Source organism: Nomascus leucogenys, chromosome 2 (genome assembly GCF_006542625.1).
Source record: "Nomascus leucogenys isolate Asia chromosome 2, Asia_NLE_v1, whole genome shotgun sequence".
NCBI lineage: Eukaryota > Metazoa > Chordata > Mammalia > Primates > Hylobatidae > Nomascus > Nomascus leucogenys.
The window spans coordinates 82739567-82758493 of NC_044382.1; the positions used below are offsets into that span (position 1 = coordinate 82739567).

General features: G+C 45.0%; 1 protein-coding gene across 3 annotated transcripts in view; it reads right to left on the reverse strand.

Annotated features, from left to right (window-relative positions):
- Window positions 1-18927, reverse strand: part of OTOA (otoancorin) — a 102737-nt gene that overhangs the window by 59084 nt on the left and 24726 nt on the right. For 2 of the 3 annotated variants that reach the window (XM_030823134.1, XM_030823135.1), the window contains 3 exons: window positions 15251-15354; window positions 9005-9105; window positions 6597-6736 (listed from right to left, as the gene is read on the reverse strand). In XM_030823134.1, the coding sequence (XP_030678994.1) occupies window positions 6597-6736; window positions 9005-9105; window positions 15251-15354 (345 nt within the window). Of the gene's footprint in view, window positions 1-6554; window positions 6737-9004; window positions 9106-15250; window positions 15355-18927 lie in introns of all 3 variants that reach the window. The other variant, XM_030823133.1, reaches the window with a different exon arrangement.

Below are 18927 nucleotides of genomic sequence, written 5' to 3' on the forward strand. Positions count from 1 at the left end.
TTATTGGGAAGGGACATCCTCTCCAAGTTCAAAACTTCAATCACCTTCCACCCTATAACTTCCTCAAACTCCACATCCCTCATTGCTCTGGTAGCTAGTTCCATCGACCAGACTTCCGCTCCCGTTCCGCCTCCACTCCTACTATGCGTCAACCCCTTGGTTTGAGATACCACCACCCCCTCATTGGCACAATGTACTCCCATACAAATCTTCCTTAAAAACCCACACCACTTCCCCAGCCAACCCCAATATCCTCTCCCCGTCTCCAGCCTGAAAGGATTACAACCAATTATTTTAGACCTCTTAAAAGGGTTCCTCAGGCCAACCCATTCTGCATTTAACACCCCTATTCTAGCAGTAAAAAAACCCAATGGTACGTTCCGCCTCGTCCAAGACCTCAGACTCATTAACAAGGCTGTCAAGCCCATTCATCCCATAGTCCCCAACCCCTATACTCTCTTATCCTCTATTCCTCCTAGTGCCACACACAAACTGACACCACCTCTCTTCTCAACTTCCTTGCTGACCGAGGCTACCGAGTATCCCCCCAAAAGGTCCAGCTCTCCCTCACTCAAATCACCTGTCTAGGAGTCCTCCTTGCCCATGACTCAAAGGATGATCTCTCCCGAGGTACCCCATCCGAGCCTGTAGAGGCCACAGTCAAGCAGCCCTTCCTGTCGCTTCAACAGGCACTACTCAAAGCCCCAGCCCTACATCTTCCAGACTTACAACAACCTTTCATTCTATATGTACATGAGCACAATGGCTTGGCTCTTGGAGTCCTAGGTCAGATGCACAGACCCACCTTTGTGGCAGTTGCAAACCTATCCAAACAATTCTGAGAGCGAACTCGGCCCGCAGGGAACTGAGTTTTCTCCTTTCCCTTCTCACTCACTCGTCCGGCCTGGGTTTCCTCCCTTCTCTCGCTCAAAAAATCCTGGTACCAGGTAACCCACGGCCCTCGGCCTTACAGAGGCCCATCAGTTCTTTCGTTTCAGTGACGACCGGCTTGAAGGTTCTGACTCGCAACACGGCCATCGGCTAATAGGGGACGCCCTGTTCAGCCAGCCGCCATATACATATACCCCTTCCTCTCTCACCATGGGAGGCTCTGCATCCCTACTGGCCGACTAGACCCCACCATGCGAGGGTGGGCCCCCTGCCTTTGGGCCCTGGCTGCAGCCTACCTACTACTTCAAGAGTCAAAGAAATTAACGTTTAGGGCAGCTGTTGTCATTACCTCCCCCCATCAACTCAAGGAACTCCTGACCTACAAAAGTCTACAAACCCTTCCCCCTTGCCGCGTACTGTCTCTCCTAGTTTCCTTCCTGCACGATTCTGCTGTAACTTTCCAAACATGTGCACCCCTCAATCCCGCCACCCTCCTGCCTGTCTCTCCTTAAACACGAACCCACAAACCCCTCTAAAGCCAGGCACGCCCGTACCCCACAACCCTCTCAAAGTTTGCATTCCTAAAACGCCCTTCCTTCCTACTATTCCTAAGGCATAAGCTGCCGCCCTCATGCCTGCTCCGAGCCCGCTCTTCTGGCTCTCCGCCTCTTACATCTTCTTCTACGGACCCTCCTCTGCCAACAGGCCCCCTTCACAACCCTACTACCTCTTCACCCTCAAAGAAACCTACAACACTAACCGGAGGTCACACACCAATGTCATCAGTTACACCCGATGCTCCATCGATGCATCCTCAGTAAACCTTCCCCTCCCTAAACTCACCATAATAAATAGTGCCATTTGCTTTCCACACCAACAATCCCGCAGCGCCTGTAAAACTGAATGGCCCCAAAACTATGGGTGTCCCTGGACCAGCTGTGTTATTAATTAAATCACCAAAAAAAACAGACAGACAGACCCCATTCATATATTATTAAACACCTCTCAGGTCCCTACTTCCGATTGTTTCTTATGCGCAAACATCAACAAACCCCCTCTTGCTGCGGTTCCACTATCTAGCTCCATAAACACAAGCAATTCCTCCCCGCCGACCACCGGCTTTGTAATCTCCCATGTCCCCCTCCTTGCCAACCTCAGCGTCCCTATTCCTACCTGTTACAACACCAGCTACCACCCCCCATCGCCCCACAATGTAACATGCAAACAAACTGTCACCCCCCTCAACTTTCCAGCTCCAGACAGCTTTTTTTTTTTTTTTTTGGTGTAACGGCCATTAATTCCTCTATCCCTGTCCCCTGCATACCCACCACACTAGTCCCTCAACTCACATTGCTCTCCTTCTCTGAAGGCCTTCAAGCCTATCAGTTTAATCACCCTAAACCCAACTCTCCTGAGGACCATCGGAAAAAAAAAGCAATCTTCCTACCTATCATGCTTGGAATCTCTCTAACAACCTCTCTCATAGGTATACAGCGTATCCCAATTTTCAGACAGCCATTGAGGAAACGGCTCAGTCTCTAGCCGCCCTCCAATGACAAATCACATCTCTAGCTGGTGTCACCCTTCAAAACCACCGCGCCGTCGACCTACTCACAGCCAAAAAAGGCGGTACTTGCATCTTCTTACAGGAGAACTGTTGTTATTACATTAATGAGTCCCAAGTAATCGAAACTAGCATTAAAAACCTACATCAGATAAAACGTAAACTAATGAATGCTAGCACTACTCCCTCCCTTTGGGAAACCCTCAAAACCCCCCTCTTAGCTTGGATCCTCGCTTTCTGTGCACTACTCTCCTGCCTCATTAAGTTTATGAAAAACCAAATCTCTTCCATATCTAACCAAACATTTAACCAGCTTCTCCTCAGAAACTACCAACTTTTAGCCACCAGCGAGGACGGGACAGATTCCACAGACGGGCTCACAACCTGCTAACCCAAGCCAGTCATGACAACCGCCAACCGATTCCACAAATTTCTCAACGATCTCCGCGCCGACAGCTGGCTCATAGCCAATCCATCGCTACCCTTCGAATTGATATTTATACCTTCAAGGAACCTTCACGGACTTCACACCCCAAGAGGTGTTTACATACGCCACCACACTACTCGGGCTTATTCTACTGATAGATGCCCCTAACAGTCCTCCCTTTACTCCCCCTCAATGCCCCCACTCAGCAGGAAGTAGCCAGATGAGATACGACGCCCCTCCACCTACCTCTAAGAGAAACAAAAGGGAGGAATGTTAGGTGACGCAAGGCACCAAAAGATGGCGCTGGTTCCAGGTTCTTCTTCACCCAGCACTACATGGGCCCGCCAAATGAGACCCAATAAAAGAAGGCACCTCCTACTCCTCCCGTCAGGCCCGCCCCCCATCCAATCATCAGTGCCCATATAGCCCTGGGGGCTATAAATTACTCCACCCAACAGCTCTCTCTCTCTACCCTGCGCGACCTGACCTCAACCTCTCCAATAAAGATCTCTTGGCCGTACTCGGTGTGGTTTGAGTTTGCCGGCATACCTTTCAAAAGGGCAGAAGTGAGATTGGAACCCTAGTATAACTGAGAGCAGTGTGTCTAATCATTAAGAGCATTGTTTCAGGCCTACTGCAGTCTGAAGCCCAGCTCTGTGAGATGTTTGATCTCCGCCAAGTTACTTAACTTGTCTGTGAGGCTGCTATACACAGTTCTGCAGTGCACACTCTGTACTCCTGTACTGTACAGAGACAGGGTGCCTCTCCCTCTCTGAGCTTCTAATAAATGGGAGGTTTTCTTTGTTCATCGTAGCACATCATAATAAATATGAGTGAAAGAAAGAGGATGACTGTGAAAGTTAAATGACAAGTGGTATACCAACTGATTTGCATACTTCCTGGTGGATACCAAGCACTCTTTCATTAATGAATGCTCTTAGAGTTAGAATGAAGACTACCTAGTTGATCACAGTCAGCCTGGCTCCACCCTGTCAGAGCGGTATTGACATATTCAGACATGCCCACAGGAGATCTGCCAGGTCCAGGGAAAAGATTTGAAAGTGTGTCTCACAAGGAAAAGAGATCTGCTTAACTTCGAGAAAAGAAGACTCAGGGGAAGCGAGGGCTGAGTGTTAATAACAATGTTGAGAATAACTATTCACAATAGCCAAGACATGGAATCATCCTAAGTGTCCGATACGTCAGTGGATGAATGGATTTTTTTTTTAATTTGGTGGATACACAATGGAATGATCTTCAGCTTTGAAAAAGAAGGAAATTCCATCATATGGGACCCCATGGATGAACTTGGAGGATCTTATGCTAAGTGCAATAAGCCAGGCACAGAAAGACAAATACTGTATGACCTCATTTGTATTATGAATCTGAAAAACAAACAAATAAACAAACGTCATACTCATGGAAGCAGAGACTTAGAATGGTTGTTACCGGGGGCTGGAGGTGGGAAGGGAGTTGGAGAGACTTGGACAAAGGATACAATGTTTCAGTTAAATAGGAAAATAGGTTCTGGAGATCTATTGTACATGCTGACTACAGTTAATAACAATGTATTATATACTCAAAAATTGCTAAGAGTAGATTTTAAGTGTTCTCACAGCAAAAAAACTGTGTGAGGTAATGATAACTTAATTAGCTTGATTTAGGCATTCCACAATGAATATGTATCTCAAAACATCATGTTGCACACCATAGATATAATTTTTATTTACCAATTTAAAAAAAAAATTATAAAAGAAAAAATAGGCTGGGCGCGGTGGTTCACGCCTGTAATCCCAGCACTTTGGGAGGCTGAGGCAGGCGGATCACAAGTTCAAGAGATCAAGACCATCCTGGCCAACATGGTGAAACCCTGTCTCTACTAAACATACAAAAATTAGCTGGGTGTGGTGTCGTGTGCCTGTAGTCCCAGCTACTCGGGAGGCTGAGGCAGGAGAATCACTTGAACCCAGGAGGCAGAGGTTGCAGTGAGCCAAGATTGTGCTACTGCACTCCAGCCTGGCGACAGAGTGAGACTCCATCTCAAAAAATAAATAAATAAAAAGAAGAAAAAGTATTATTTATTGAACACTTACTATGTGTCAAGTGTGCAAATCCCAAAGACCTTAATGCAGTAGGCATATGTTTATCTCCCATTTTACGGACAGGGAAGCAGAAGCATAGAGAGGTGATATAAAAATAGCAAAGATCACACCATTAGTAAGCAGCAGGGCCAGGATTAAGCCACGAAGTCTGGCTTGAGGTCCCATGTTCTTAATCATGAGGCTATTTTTGTGTGTGTGAAACCATAGAAAAATGGGACACATGCTAATAAGTGAAAATTACTAAAGGTAGGTGAAACAGATATAATTGTTTCCTATGAGTACATTCCCTAAGAGTGGCTCATTTGAAAAACCTTAAGGTAATATGGGATGGGAGCAGTGTGGCAATAAGACCTTCAGAGACGGACAGAAGAGGATTGAATGATGGCCCAGCACAGTGGCTCACGCCTGTAATCTCAGCACTTTGGAAGTCCAAGATGGGTGGATCACTTGAGGTTAGGAGTTTGAGAACAGCCTGGCCAACATGGCGAAACCCAGCCTCCACTAAAAATACAAAAATTAGCTGGGTGTGGTGGCACACGCGCCTGTAATCCCAGCTACTTGGGAGGCTGAGGCAGGAGAATCTCTTGAACCCGGAGGTGGAGGTTGTAGTGAGCTGATATTGCACCACTGCCCTCCAGCCTGGACAACAAAGTGAGACTCTGTCTCAAAAAAAAAAAAAAAAAAAAAGAGGATTGAATGGGCCAGGTGTGGTGGCTCATGCCTGTTATCCCAGCACTTTGGGAGGCCAAGGCAGGCAGACCACCTGAGGTCAGGAGTTCAAGAGGTCAGGAGTTTGAGACCAGCCTGACCAACATGGCAAAACCCCATCTCTACTAAAAATACAAAAAAATTAGCTGGGCATGGTGGCACACATCTGTAGTCCCAGCTACTCTGGAGGCTGAGGCGTGAGGATTGCTTGAACTCAGGAGGCAGAGGTTACAGTGAGCCAAGATCACGTCACTGCACTCCAGCCTGGGTGACAGGACAAGACTGTGTCTCAAAAAAATAAATAAATAAATAAAAGGAAAAGGAGGGAGTATTGAGCTGTACTCACCACCTCGTTCCCATTGCCCACTCCCTTCCTGACACCCCTGGAATGTAGAGTTCCTGTCCCTCCTCCCCTGCTGGGAATGGTTTTAGGGAAGATCACATTACAGTCACTAAATTCTAGAGCTGATCTCATCCAGGGGCTCCCCAGCTAAGAGTCTGATAACAAGCGGTTCTCAAATATGGGGACCCATGAGTTATTTCCAACACTTGACTCAACTTAAACGGAAATCACACATTCACTTTGGAACAGGACCCAGTCCTGAGTATTTAAAATGTTTCATTTCTGTGCCGAGAGCCAGAATTAGCACTTGATAAGGTTGCATAAAATGCCTGGCACACAGGAGATGCTCAGAAAGCATTTACCCTTTCACCCTGCTTCATAACCTCTTCATAAAAAACGTTGCAGACACCTCTCCTCACATGCACAGAGAAACATGGGACTATTCAAAGAGACGCACTAGCCACCTCCCTTCCCTCCCTGGGTGTTTTGCTGCTCAGAGAACTCTGATGCTTAGATCACATCTTGGGAAAGAGCTCCAAGGCCCAGAGCCCATGCCCTTGCCTGTGGATGGTGGAGGTATTCCTCATGTTAAAGTTGGAGGAGCTGATCCTCTCCAGAAACGCCTGGGCCAGCTCAGGTGTGATGTCATAGACCGTGTCCAGCTGCTTGGTGGCGTTGTCATAGCTGATAAACAGCCCAATCTGGTTGGTGGACAAGGACGAGAATGTCAGTGAGGAGGGTGGAAGTGGCCCAGTGTGGCCCCACCCTGGTGGTCTGCACTGTGCCCCATCATGGACACTTGGATACACCTCCTGGTTCTCATTGTGATTGATGTCTTTTTTTTTTTTTTTTTTGAGACGGAGTCTCACTCTGTCGCCCAGGCTGGAGTGCAATGGCACTCAGCTCACTACAACCTCCACCTCCTGAGTTCAAGCAGTTCTCCTGCCTCAGCCTCCGGAGTAGCTGGGACTACAGGTGCCCACCACCACGCTTGGCTAATATTTGTATTTTTAGTAGAGACGGGGATTCACCATGTTGGCCAGGCTGGTCTCGAACACCTGACCTCACATGATCCACCTACCTCAGCCTCCCAAAGTGCTGGGAGTACAGGCGTGAGCCACCATGCCCGGCCAAGACACGGTCTCACTCTTTTACCCAGGCTTGGGTGCAGTGGTGTGATCATGGTTTATTGCAGCCTCGACCTCCTGGGCTCAAGTGATCCTCCCACCTCAGCCTCCCAAGTAGCTGATACTATAGGCACACACCACTACGCCTGGCTTATTTTTAAATATTTTTTGGAGAGATGAGGTTTCACTATGTTGCCCAGGCTGGTCTTGCACTTCTGGGCTCAAGTGATCCTCCCGCCTTGGCGTCCCTAAGTGCTGGAATTACCAGCATGGGCCACGGCAGCCGGCACATTCTATATTTTGAGGCACTATTATGCTGTGCTCAAAGGGTCTCATAAAGTTGTCTCTCCTTTGTGGATTGTACTCTTTGTCCATATAAAATTCCTTTTTAGGCTGGGTGCGGTGGCTCACACCTGTAATACCAGCACTTTGGGAGGCTGAGGCAAGGCAGATCACCTGAGGTCAAGAGTTCAAGGCCAGCCTGGCCAACATGGTGAAACCTCGTCTCTACTAAAAATACAAAAATTAGCCAGGTGTGGTGGCACGTGCCTGTAATCCCAGCTACTCAAGAGGCTGAGGCAGGAGAATCAATTGAATCTGGGAGAAGGAGGTTGCAGTGAGCCAAGATCACGCCACTGCACTTTAGCCTGGATGACAGAACGAGACTCTGTCTCATAAATAAACAAATAAAAATAAAATAAAATAAAACAAAATTCCCTTTTAGCAATGTTATTCTTGACTTCTCACTTCTCTATATTTTTAGAGAATAAAAAGTTGCAAATGAGTGTTTGATCTTAGAAATTTCCTCTAGGGGGCCCAGCTTTCTAAGAATTTAAGCTGTTACCTACTCAAAGCAACTCTACATTGAGAGAGTAAATGGCAGTGGGGTGGGGGGTTAATTCTAGGACTGTGGGTTAAAAAAATCGGAAGACACTTGAAATACTCCCAGCCCCCTAGGTAAAAGACAGAAACCTCGTTCTGCCTCTGGTTTCATAATAAGCAGACATTGCTGGGTCAATGGGTCCTTGAACACGCCAGTCATTTGATGCAAACACCTCTCACTGGCCAGAAGAGTCAGGGCACATATCATTTAAAAAAAGAAGAAGAAGAAAGAAGGAAGGAAGGAGGAGGAGGAGAGGAAGGAGGAGGAGGAGGAGGAGGAGGAGGAGGAAGAGGAAGAAGAAAAATTGGAAGCAAGGCCCACAGTCTCTTCATGAATCCCTTTGTGTTGGCAGCATTCTTCGGAGACCGCATTCAAGAATCATGATGCCCAAGAGATTTTAGTGTCATTGGGTCAACATCAAAAGGAGAGGGACAGGTTAACTAGTGAATTAAGTAACCCTAGAATGTATATTCCTCCACTGTAAACTCTAGAATTAAAATCTAACCATTGCTCATGCTCAAGTAGCTATTAACAGAAGTAGCTATAAATAGAAGTAGCTATTAATCCATTTTGCTTTTGCTTTGAGTTCATGCTCCCAAGGACGGGAAACTTTATATCTTTTGTCCTTGGCCTTCTCCAGTACAAAAATACCCTTAAATGATTTTTGGTTCATAGCCAACAATCCCTTTAAATCATGTTTGCTCACATCAGAGATATGATCTTAATTGTCCACAATTCTTTTTCTTTTCTTAGCCCTTCCACACTAAAACAATCCCATGACTGCCCACTTGAAACTTTGTTCCAATAGTTTTCTTCAGAGGCCCAAGCTCTATTGGGCTGAGGAGGGTATACAATTTCCAAGGCACCTTGACTGGCTGGATGAACATTAGAGTTTGAAAATACACCTTACCCCAAGTGTATTAGTAATGGTGACATATAAATGTACTTTTCCAACTTACTTCTATAGGACTAATTTTCATAATTTCTTCAAATGATAGGTGAACCATGTATCTGCCCAAAACCCATAAGTGTTCCGCACTGACCCATGAAGCAGAGTCATCTACAACAAATAAAGAAATGAATAAATGAGTACATAAATAAATAAAAGCCTTTACACTGGTATGTGATAGTCAACAGCATCTTTGCTGTCAAGACCTCCTTCTTGCATTTATTAATTCGTTATTTTGTTTTTTGGGGTTTTTTGAGACGGAATCTCGCTCTGTTGCCTAGGTTGGAGTGCAGTGGTGTGATCTCAGCTCATTGCAACCTCCGCCTCCCGGTTCAAGTGATTCTCCTGCCTCAGTCTCCCAAGTAGCTGGGATTACAGGCACCCACCACCATGCCCGGCTAATTTTTGTATTTTTAGTAGAGACAGGGTTTCACCATGTTGGCCAGGCTGGTCTCAAACTCCTGACCTCAGGTGATCTGCCCGCCTCCGCCTCCCCAAGTGCTGGGATTACAGGTGTGAGCCACCATGCCCAGCCACATTAATTTATTATTAACTCATTCAACAACCATATACATAGGGCCTACCTGTGAGATCACACGTAGGATGTGACCACAGATTTGCACCACCTCAGAGCTTGTTACTCAATAGTGTGGTCTTTGGAATTGCAACATCAGTGTCACCTGGCCACTTGTTAGAAATGCAGATTATTCTTTCTGGCCAGGCACCTGTAATCTCAGCACTTTGGGAGGCTGAGGCAGGAGGATTGTTTGAGGCCAGGAGTTTGAGACCAGCCTGAGCAATAGATCAAGACCCTCATCGCTACAAAAAAAAAAAAAAAAAGCCAGCTGCAGTGACATGCACCTGTAGTCCCAGCTACTCAGGAAACTGAGAAGGGAGGATCGCTTGAAACCAGGAATTTGAGGCTACAGTGAGCTATGCGCTCACTCTACTGCACTCCAGCCTGGGCAACAGAGTGAGACCCTGTCTCTTTAAAAAAAAAATAACAATTAAAAATAAATAAGAAATGCAGATTATTTTTAATACTTAAAACCCACAAAATGTAGTTTTATTTTTTCATTCAGTTAGTTACTAAATAATCTGGAAACATGAGGCCAGGTGTGGTGGCTCACACCTGTAATCACGAAATCCCATCTCTACTAAAAATACAAAGAAAAATTAGCCGAATGTAGTGGCGCCTGTAATCCCAGCTACTTGGGAGGCTGAGGCAGGAGAATCTCTTGAGCCCGGGAGGTGGAGGTTGCAGTGAGCCGGGATCACATCACTGCATTCCAGCCTGGGCGACAGAGTGAGACTCTGTCTAATAATAATAATAATCTGGCAACATGAAATATGTTTGACTCTCTTGCATCACTACCGCTAATAATGATCATCCTCACTGATTATCACCATGTTACTATACTTGAACCAAAGCAAACTACTTGTACCTCCCCAAACGTTCTCCAAATCTTGGCTGGCCTTGGCCCTACTCACCACCTACAATGCTTTTCCTTAACCCTTCTGCATCCAAATCCTACTTTAAGATCAAGCTCAAATTTTCTTCTCCCTTAAAGCCTTCTCTTATCTCCTTCATGAGAAGTACTTTCTCCCTCCACTGAATTCCCAGAGGACTCTCTCTGACACCCTGTTCTGGCTTTTGAAATTCCCCATCACTGAGATGTCAGTGGAATTTTAAAAACCATCAAGTCAGCCAGGTGCAGTGGCTCACGCCTGTAATCCCAGAACTTTGTGAGACCGAGGCAGGTGGAACACAAGGTCAGGAGATCGAGACCATACTGGTCAACATGGCAAAACCCCATCTTTACTAAAACTACAAAAATTAGCCAGGCATGGTAGCACACGCCTGTAGTCCCAGCTACTCAGGAAGCTGAGGCAGGAGAATCGCTTGAACCCAGGAGGCAGAAGTTGCAGTGAGCTGAAATCATACCACTGCACTCCAGCCTGAGTGACAGAGCTAGACTCCATCTCAGAAAAAAAAAAAAAATATATATATATTATATATATATATATATATATATATATATATATATATATATATATATATCAAGTCTAGGATCAGACTTCAAGTTTCACTGAGCTGGAAGTGGCTGCCAATGCTCCCCAGTTCTTTAGCAAAAGACATTTACACACAACGACATTGTATTGGAGGCATTTGGGGAAAATGAAAGAAGTGGGGAGCATTTACAGGGTGCAGTGACTCTAACACCAAGAGCTATTTGCAGAAGCCGTGGGCAATGACAGATGCCCAAAAGAGATGGAGAAATCAACTTTTATATGGACTGATTCACAAGAAAATATGGAGTGCCTCCCCCAAACCAGGAATCAAAGATGTTGGGGTGACACAGGCAGACTCCTAAGATCTTCTAGATGGGGACCCTGAACATTTGCCTTGCCTATATAGAGGGCTGGAAAATTTTGAGGCTAGAACCACACATTCACAAAGAACCAAGCTTAGTTGTTTATTTTTTAACTCATTACTAAGCGTGAACTGTATTTCCACAGATCAATCATCCCCAAGCTTGGGATTTTTTTTTTCCTCTGTTGTCCAGGCTGGAGTGCAGTGGGATGATCATAGCTCACTGAAGCCTCAAACTCCTGCCTCAGCCTCCCTAGTAGCTAGGACTACAGGCACACATCACCACATCAGGCTAATCTTTTAATTTTTTTGTATAGAGAGGGGTCTCACTACATTGCCCAGGCTGGCCTTGAACTCCTGGCTTCAAGCAATCCTCCTTCCTCAGCCTTCCAAAATGCTAGGATTACAGGTGTTTAAGTGACCACGCCTGGCCAGCAAGGTTGGGATGTTTTTGACAGCCAACGTATTTCCAGTTCCCTCAAGGGCCTTCATGAAAAAAAGATTTAAGTCCAAACAATTAATTTTAACTTGCTGTAGTTTAATAATGAAGCACACCGTGTAAGAATTTTAAAAGGCAAGTCTGTGCCTAATTAAACTCTGGCAATAAAGGCAGAGAAGTCTGAAGGTTGAGCGGCTTTCTCACGGTTACCCAGTGTGAGACTCTGATTCCTGGAGACCATAATTATGCACTAGGCAGAGGGAATTCTACTATGCATTTGAGACTTTGATTATGATGTTGTTTAATGTACATTATGCACAAATCTCAGAGCTGAATTCCAGGAAAAGATTGATTGGCATTCCCCATCCTCCAGCCCCATCTGCTTTCCTTATGTTTTCTCCACACCGAGCTCATTCCCATCTCAGGGCCTTTGTGTTTCCCAGGATCTCTCTCTGGGATGCCCTTTCTCCAGAGCCTTACATGCCTGGTTCCATCTCTTCATTTTGATCTTGATTAAATGTCACCCACTTGAGAGGTCTTCCCTGATTCCTTAGTCCAAGAGTTGGCAAACTACAATCCATGGGGCAAACTCAGCCCACCACCTGTTTTTATACAGCCCGTGAGCCAAAAGTGGTTTTTACATTTATTATTTTGGACTTTTTTTTAGAGAAAAGGTCTCACTCTGTCAACCAGGCTGGAGTCCAGTGGCGCCATCACGGCTCACTGCAGCCTCAAACTCCTAGGTTCAAGGGATCCTCCCCGCCTCAGCCTCCAGATAGCTGGGACTACAGGCATGTACCAGGACACTGGCTATTTTTTAAAAAATTTTTTAAGAAATGGGGTCTTGCTATGTTGCCCAGGCTGGTCTTGAACTTTTGGCTTCAAGCAATCCTCCTGCCTGGGACTCCCAAAGTGCTGGGATTACAAGCATGAGCCACTGCACCCTGCCTGCTTTTTACCTTTTTTAATAGCTGAAAGGAAAATCAAAAGAAGAATCCTATTTGGTGACACATGAAAATTATACAAATTTCAAATTTCAGCATCCATTAATAAAGCTTTACTGGGACACAGGCATGCTCATTCATCTATTGTCTACAGCTGTTTTCACGCTGCAATGTCAGAGCTGAATAGTTGAGGCAGAGATGGTAGGCTTACAAAGCCTAAAATATTCACCTGGTCCTTTACAGAAAACTTTTGCCAAGCGCTCTTCTAGTCTAAAGTACCTGTAATAATCCTTTCTGGCTGGGTGCAGTGGCTCATGCCTGTAATCCCAGCACTTTGGGAGGCAAGCCGGGTGGATCATTTGAGGTCAGGAGTTCGAGACCAGCCTGGCCAACATGGAGGAATCACGTCTCTACTAAAAATACAAAAATTAGCTGGCTATGGTGGCTAATTATAATCTCAGCTATTCGGGAGCTGAGACAAGAGAATCACTTGAACCCGGGAGGCAGAGGTTGCAGTGAGCTGAGATTGTGCCACTGCACTCCAGCCTGGGGGACAGAGAAGATTCCGTCTCAACAAACTATTTTATTTTCTTCATAGCAGCTACAAGTATCTAAATTTCTAAGTTCTCTCTCTCTCTGTTTATTTACTTACATGTTTAAAAAAATTTTCTCCACCAACCCTCCCACAATAAAACAATAGGGCCGTAAGAGAGAGACTTTGTTTCCTTCTCTATCTTCAGCTATTGATACACAATGGGCTTTTAAAAAGTTTATTCTGTTTATATTACTGACATTAAAGTTTTAACAAATTGAAGCTATCTGAGAAATTGTTTGTATTGCTAATCTATATAGCCATTCTTTTCTATCTCTGTTTTGTTTTGTTTGTTAGTTTGTTTTGAGACAGGGTCTCACTCCATCACTCAGGCTGGAGTGCAGTGGCACAATCCCAGCTCACTGCAACTGCTGCCTCCCGGGTTCAAGCAATTCTCCCACCTCAGCCTCCTGAGTAGCTGGGACCACAGGTGCACGCCACCACACCTGGCTTTTTTTTTTTTTTTTTTTGTATTTTTTTGTTAAAGACAGAGTTTCACCATGTTGGCCAGGCTGGTCTCAAACTCCTAACCTCAAGTGATCCGCCCATCTCAGCCTCCCAAAGTGCTGGGATTACAGGTGTGAGCCACCGCACTCGGCCCCAATTTTCTTTTCTTTTCTCTTCTTTTCTTTTCTTTTCTTTTTTTTTTTGTTTTGAGACAGAGTCTTTCTCTGTCACCCAAGATGCAGTGCAATTGTGTGATCTCAGCTCACTGCAACCTCTGCCTCCTGGGTTCAAGCAATTCTCCTGCCTCAGCCTCCCAAGTAGCTGGGATTACAGACACGCACCACCACGCCAGGCTAATTTTTTGTATTTTCAGTAGAGAAGGGGGTTCACCATGTTGGCCAGGCTGGTCTTGAACTCCTGACCTCAGTTGATCTGCCTGCCTCAGCCTCCCAAAGTTCCGGGATTGCAGGCATGAGCCACCGTGCCCGGCCCACCTGGCCCCATTTTTAAGTGTACAGTTGAGCAGTAGTAAGTAGATTCACATTCACATTATTGTGCAACCATCACCACCAGCCACATCGAGAAATTTTTGCACCTTGCAAAATCGAAACTCTACCACCACTCTAATTTCTGTCTCTATGAATTTGACTGCTCTAGGACACAAGGAGGCTTTTAATCAACATCCATCAAATAAATAAATCCTGACCTATCTGCTTTGGTTGCCAGGACGTTCAGAGTTAAATTTCTGTGCTTTATTGCCTAGATTTCCTAACAAAATTCTCTTCTCTCTCTCTCTGTTTTTTTTTTTTTATTTTTTTTTGAGACGGAGTCTCGCTCTGTCACCCAGGCTGGAGTGCAGTGGCGCAATCTCAGCTCACTGCAATCTCTGCCTCCCTGGTTGAAGCGATTCTCCTGCCTCAGCCTCCTGAGTAGCTGGGATTACAGGTGCCCGCCACCACGCCCGGTTAATTTTTGTATTTTTAGTAGAGATGGGGTTTCACCATGTTGGCCAGGCTGGTCTCAAACTCCTGACCTCAGGCAATCCTCCCACCTCGGCCTCCCAAAGTGCTGGGATTACAGGCGTGAGCCACCACGCCCAGCCTCTTCTCTCATTTTAATATAGATTTTTTTATACAGATTTTGAACTTGTAACCCTACTCAAGGTTCACATTGAATCTAAATTACCATCATTATTTATATTCCACTGAAAAACTAGGACACAACATGGATTGTGAAATACGAACACATCATTATTTCAGAGACTTCCACATGTGCGAATTGCATTGACGAAATGGGGTATGTGTTTTACTCCATAAGCCACATCAAACTGTTTTTCGAAGTGGTGGGAGGTGGTAAAAATCAGAAGAGAACAACATCAAATCCATGTTTTCGGAGATGAAGCACCTCTTTTGAAGATATTCTTCCCCCAAAAGTGACCCCACCTCCAAGTACAGGCTCACCAGTGGCATTGGAGGATGTCTTCAATATTCCAGTCATCCAGGAATAGAGAGCTCTCTGGGAATGAGCCGAGGTTTTGTCGTAGAGATCTTTGAACACTGCAGATCTAAATGACACAAACACAGGCATCAATTAATAAGAAGCAGGTGGAGGTTGCTTTAAAGAGGGAGTAACAACAGCAAATGTGACCCAAAGCTGTCTTGTGTTAAAACTCTTCCCTCTCCTGGATGTGGAGAAATAGGAACGCTTTTACACTGTTGATTGGAGTGTAAATTGATTCAACGATTGTGGAAGACAGTGTGGCGATTCCTCAAGGATCTAGAACTAGAATTACCATTTGACCCAGCAATCCCATTACTGGGTATGTACCCAAAGGATTATAAACCATGCTACTATAAAGACACATGCACACGTATGTTTATTGCGGCACTATTCACAATAGCAAAGACTTGAAACCAACCCAAATGGATTAAGAAAATGTGGCACATATACACCATGGAATACTATGCAGCCATAAAAAAGGATGAGTTCATGTCCTTTGCAGGGACATGGATGAAGCTGGAAACCATCATTGTCAGCAAACTATCACAAGGACAAAAAACCAAACACCGCATGTTCTCACTCATAGGTGGGAATTGAACAATGAGATCACTTGGGCACAGGAAGGGGAACATCACACACCAGGGCCTGTCGGAGGGTGGGGGGAAGGGGGAGGGATAGCATTAGGAGACATACCTAATGTAAATGATGAGTTGATGGGTGCAGCAAACCAATATGGCACATGTATACCTATATATCAAACCTGCGCATTGTGCACATGTACCCTAGAACTTAAAGTATATTAAAAGCCGGGCGGTGGCCACGCTGTATCCAGCACTTGGGGCGAGGGGGGACAGGTCAGGATCGAGAACGTGAAACCGTCTACTAAAAAAAAAAATAGCCGGCTGTGGCGCCTGTTCCTACTCGGAGGGGGGGGAATGGGTGACGGGGGTGGAGCTTGAGTGAGCGAGATCGGCACTGCACTCCAGCTGGTGAAGAGCAAGATCCGTCAAAAAAAAAAAAAAAAAAAAAAAAAAAAAAACCTTCTCTTTCCTGAATGTAAATTAGTTCAACCATTGTGGAAGACAGTGTACCGATTCCTCAAAGATCTAGAACTAGAAATACCATTTAACCCAGCAATCCCATTACCGGGTATATACCCAAAAAAATATAAATCATTCTGTCACAAAGATAAATGCACACATGTTCATTGCAGCACTATTCACAAGAGTAAAGACATGCAGTCAACCCAAATGCCCATCAATAATAGACTGGATAAAGAAAATGTGGTACATATATACCATGGAATACTTTGCAGCCATAAAAATGAACAAGATTTTGTCTTTTGCAGGGACATGAATGGACCTGGAAGCCATTATCCTCAGCAAACTAATGCAGGAACAGAAAATGAAACACCCCATGTTCTCACAAGTGGAAGCTGAACAATGAGATCACATGGACACAGGGAGGGGAACAACACACACTGGGGCCTGTTAGGGGGTGGGATGGGAGAAGGGAGAGTATTAGGAAAAATATCTAATGCATGCTGGGCTTAATACCTAGGTGATGGGTTGATAGGTACAGTAAACCATCATGGCACACGTTTACCTATGTAACAAACCTGCGCATCCTGCACGTGTACCCCAGAACTTAAAAATAAAAAATACCCCCCCACACTCCTTAGCTATATGTAACTATTTTTCCCATTTTCCTCTTCCCCTTCACAGCTAAACACCTTCCAAAGAATATTCCATACATATTGTCTCCACTTCCTCACCTCTTGGTTCTTTTTTGGGGAAGTGGGGGAGAGCTCTGTTGAGATATAATTCACACGCCTTACAATGCACCCATTTAAAGTACACAATTGGGCCGGGTGTGGTGGCTCAGACCGGTAATCCCAGCACTTTGGGAGGCCAAGGCAGGCAGATCACCTGAGGTCAGGAGTTTGAGACCTGCCTGACCAATATGATGAAACTCTGTCTTTACTAAAAATACAAAAAGTAGCCAGGCGTGGTGGCATGCACCTGTAATCCCAGCTACTTGGGAGGCTGAGACGGGAGAATCACTTGAACCTGGGAGGCAGAGGTTGCGGTGAGCCAAGATGGTGCCATTGCATTCCAGCCTGGGCAACAAGAGTGAAACTCCATCTCAAAAAAATAATAAAATAAATAAAGTACGCAATTCAGTGGTTTTCAGCATATAAGATAAAGAGCCAAAGATGTTCCTGATGGCATCATTTGAGTCTCTGGATCCAGCTGTGTCTGAAGTCAGTCCTACACCTAAAACTATTCAATCACATATTCCAATAATTCCCTTTTTGCTTCAAGCCAGTTTGAATGGGTTTTTCTGCCACTTGGGTTTACTGCTTACTCAGGTGAGCAGTAACCAATAAACTCTCTCTCCCAATGATGTTCTCTTCCACAACCTGAATGAGGAGGGAGGAGATGCTGAATTTAAAAGGAATAGTGTAATAGCCTGCAGAGCAAAAGGGTTTCATGTATATACATCTTAGTGAAAAAACTGACAACCTAGAGAAACGATGAGGTCAGCATACTATTTCCCCTACTGTCCTTTGCCTGCAAAAGATAAAAGGAATCTCCCACATTGTTATCATCATATTGGTCTTTTCCTTCTTCTAAATCATTTTTAGATTTAGAAAGAGTGTTTTATGGCCATAAAGTGCTATGATTAGTAAAAGGAGGGAGTTGGCGGTGGTTGCAATGCCTATGGCCCTTCAAGTCCTAGGCACAATCCTCGAATTTGGTTTACATCAAAGTGCAATTTGATGCAGGGCTAGGTGTAACCAACATAAGCTGGCATGGTATCTCAAAAGGAGAAAAGTCCTTCTTTTTCAGTGCTCTGTCGCTCCTTCTGCTATCCCTCAAGAAGAAAGTCTCAGTTTAGTGCCAGTGAATCTTTAAAACACACTCAGATTGTTTTTAAATCAATAGAACAAGACCCAGGCTCAGAGCCTTTGTGCTGTGGACTGAATGTTTGCATTTCCCCAAATTTCATGTGTTGAAATTCTAACTCCCAACATGAAGGTATTAAGAGGTGGAGTTTTGAGGAGGTGATTAGGTCATGAGGCTGGATACCTTATGAATGGGATTAGTGCCCTTATAAAAGAGATCCCAGAGGGCTCGCTCACCCTTTCCACCACAAGGGAACACAGCAAGAAGGTGCCACCTATAAACCAGAAAGCGAGTCCTCACCAGACACCAAGTCTGCCAGCACCTTGATCTTGGACTTCCCAGCCTCCAGAACCATGAGAAATAAACACTTGTTGTTCATCAGCCACACAGTCTATGGTATTTTTGTTATAGCAGGCCAATCTGACTAACACACTTAAGCAAGCAACATATCTAGCTAGGATTTACTTTTTTTTCCCACTGTATTTATTTATGTGAGTTTTTTTGTTGTTTTTGTTTTTTGTTTTTTGTTTGTTTGTTTTTGTTTTTGAGATGGAGTCTCACTTTGTTGCCTAGGCTGGAGTGCAGTGGCATGATCCTGGCTCACTGCAACCTTCACCTCCCAGGTTCAAGCGATTCTCCTGCCTCAAGCCTCCCAAGTAGCTGAGATTATAGGCGCCCACCACCATGCCCAGCTAATTTTTGTATTTTTAGTAGAGACGTGGTTTCGC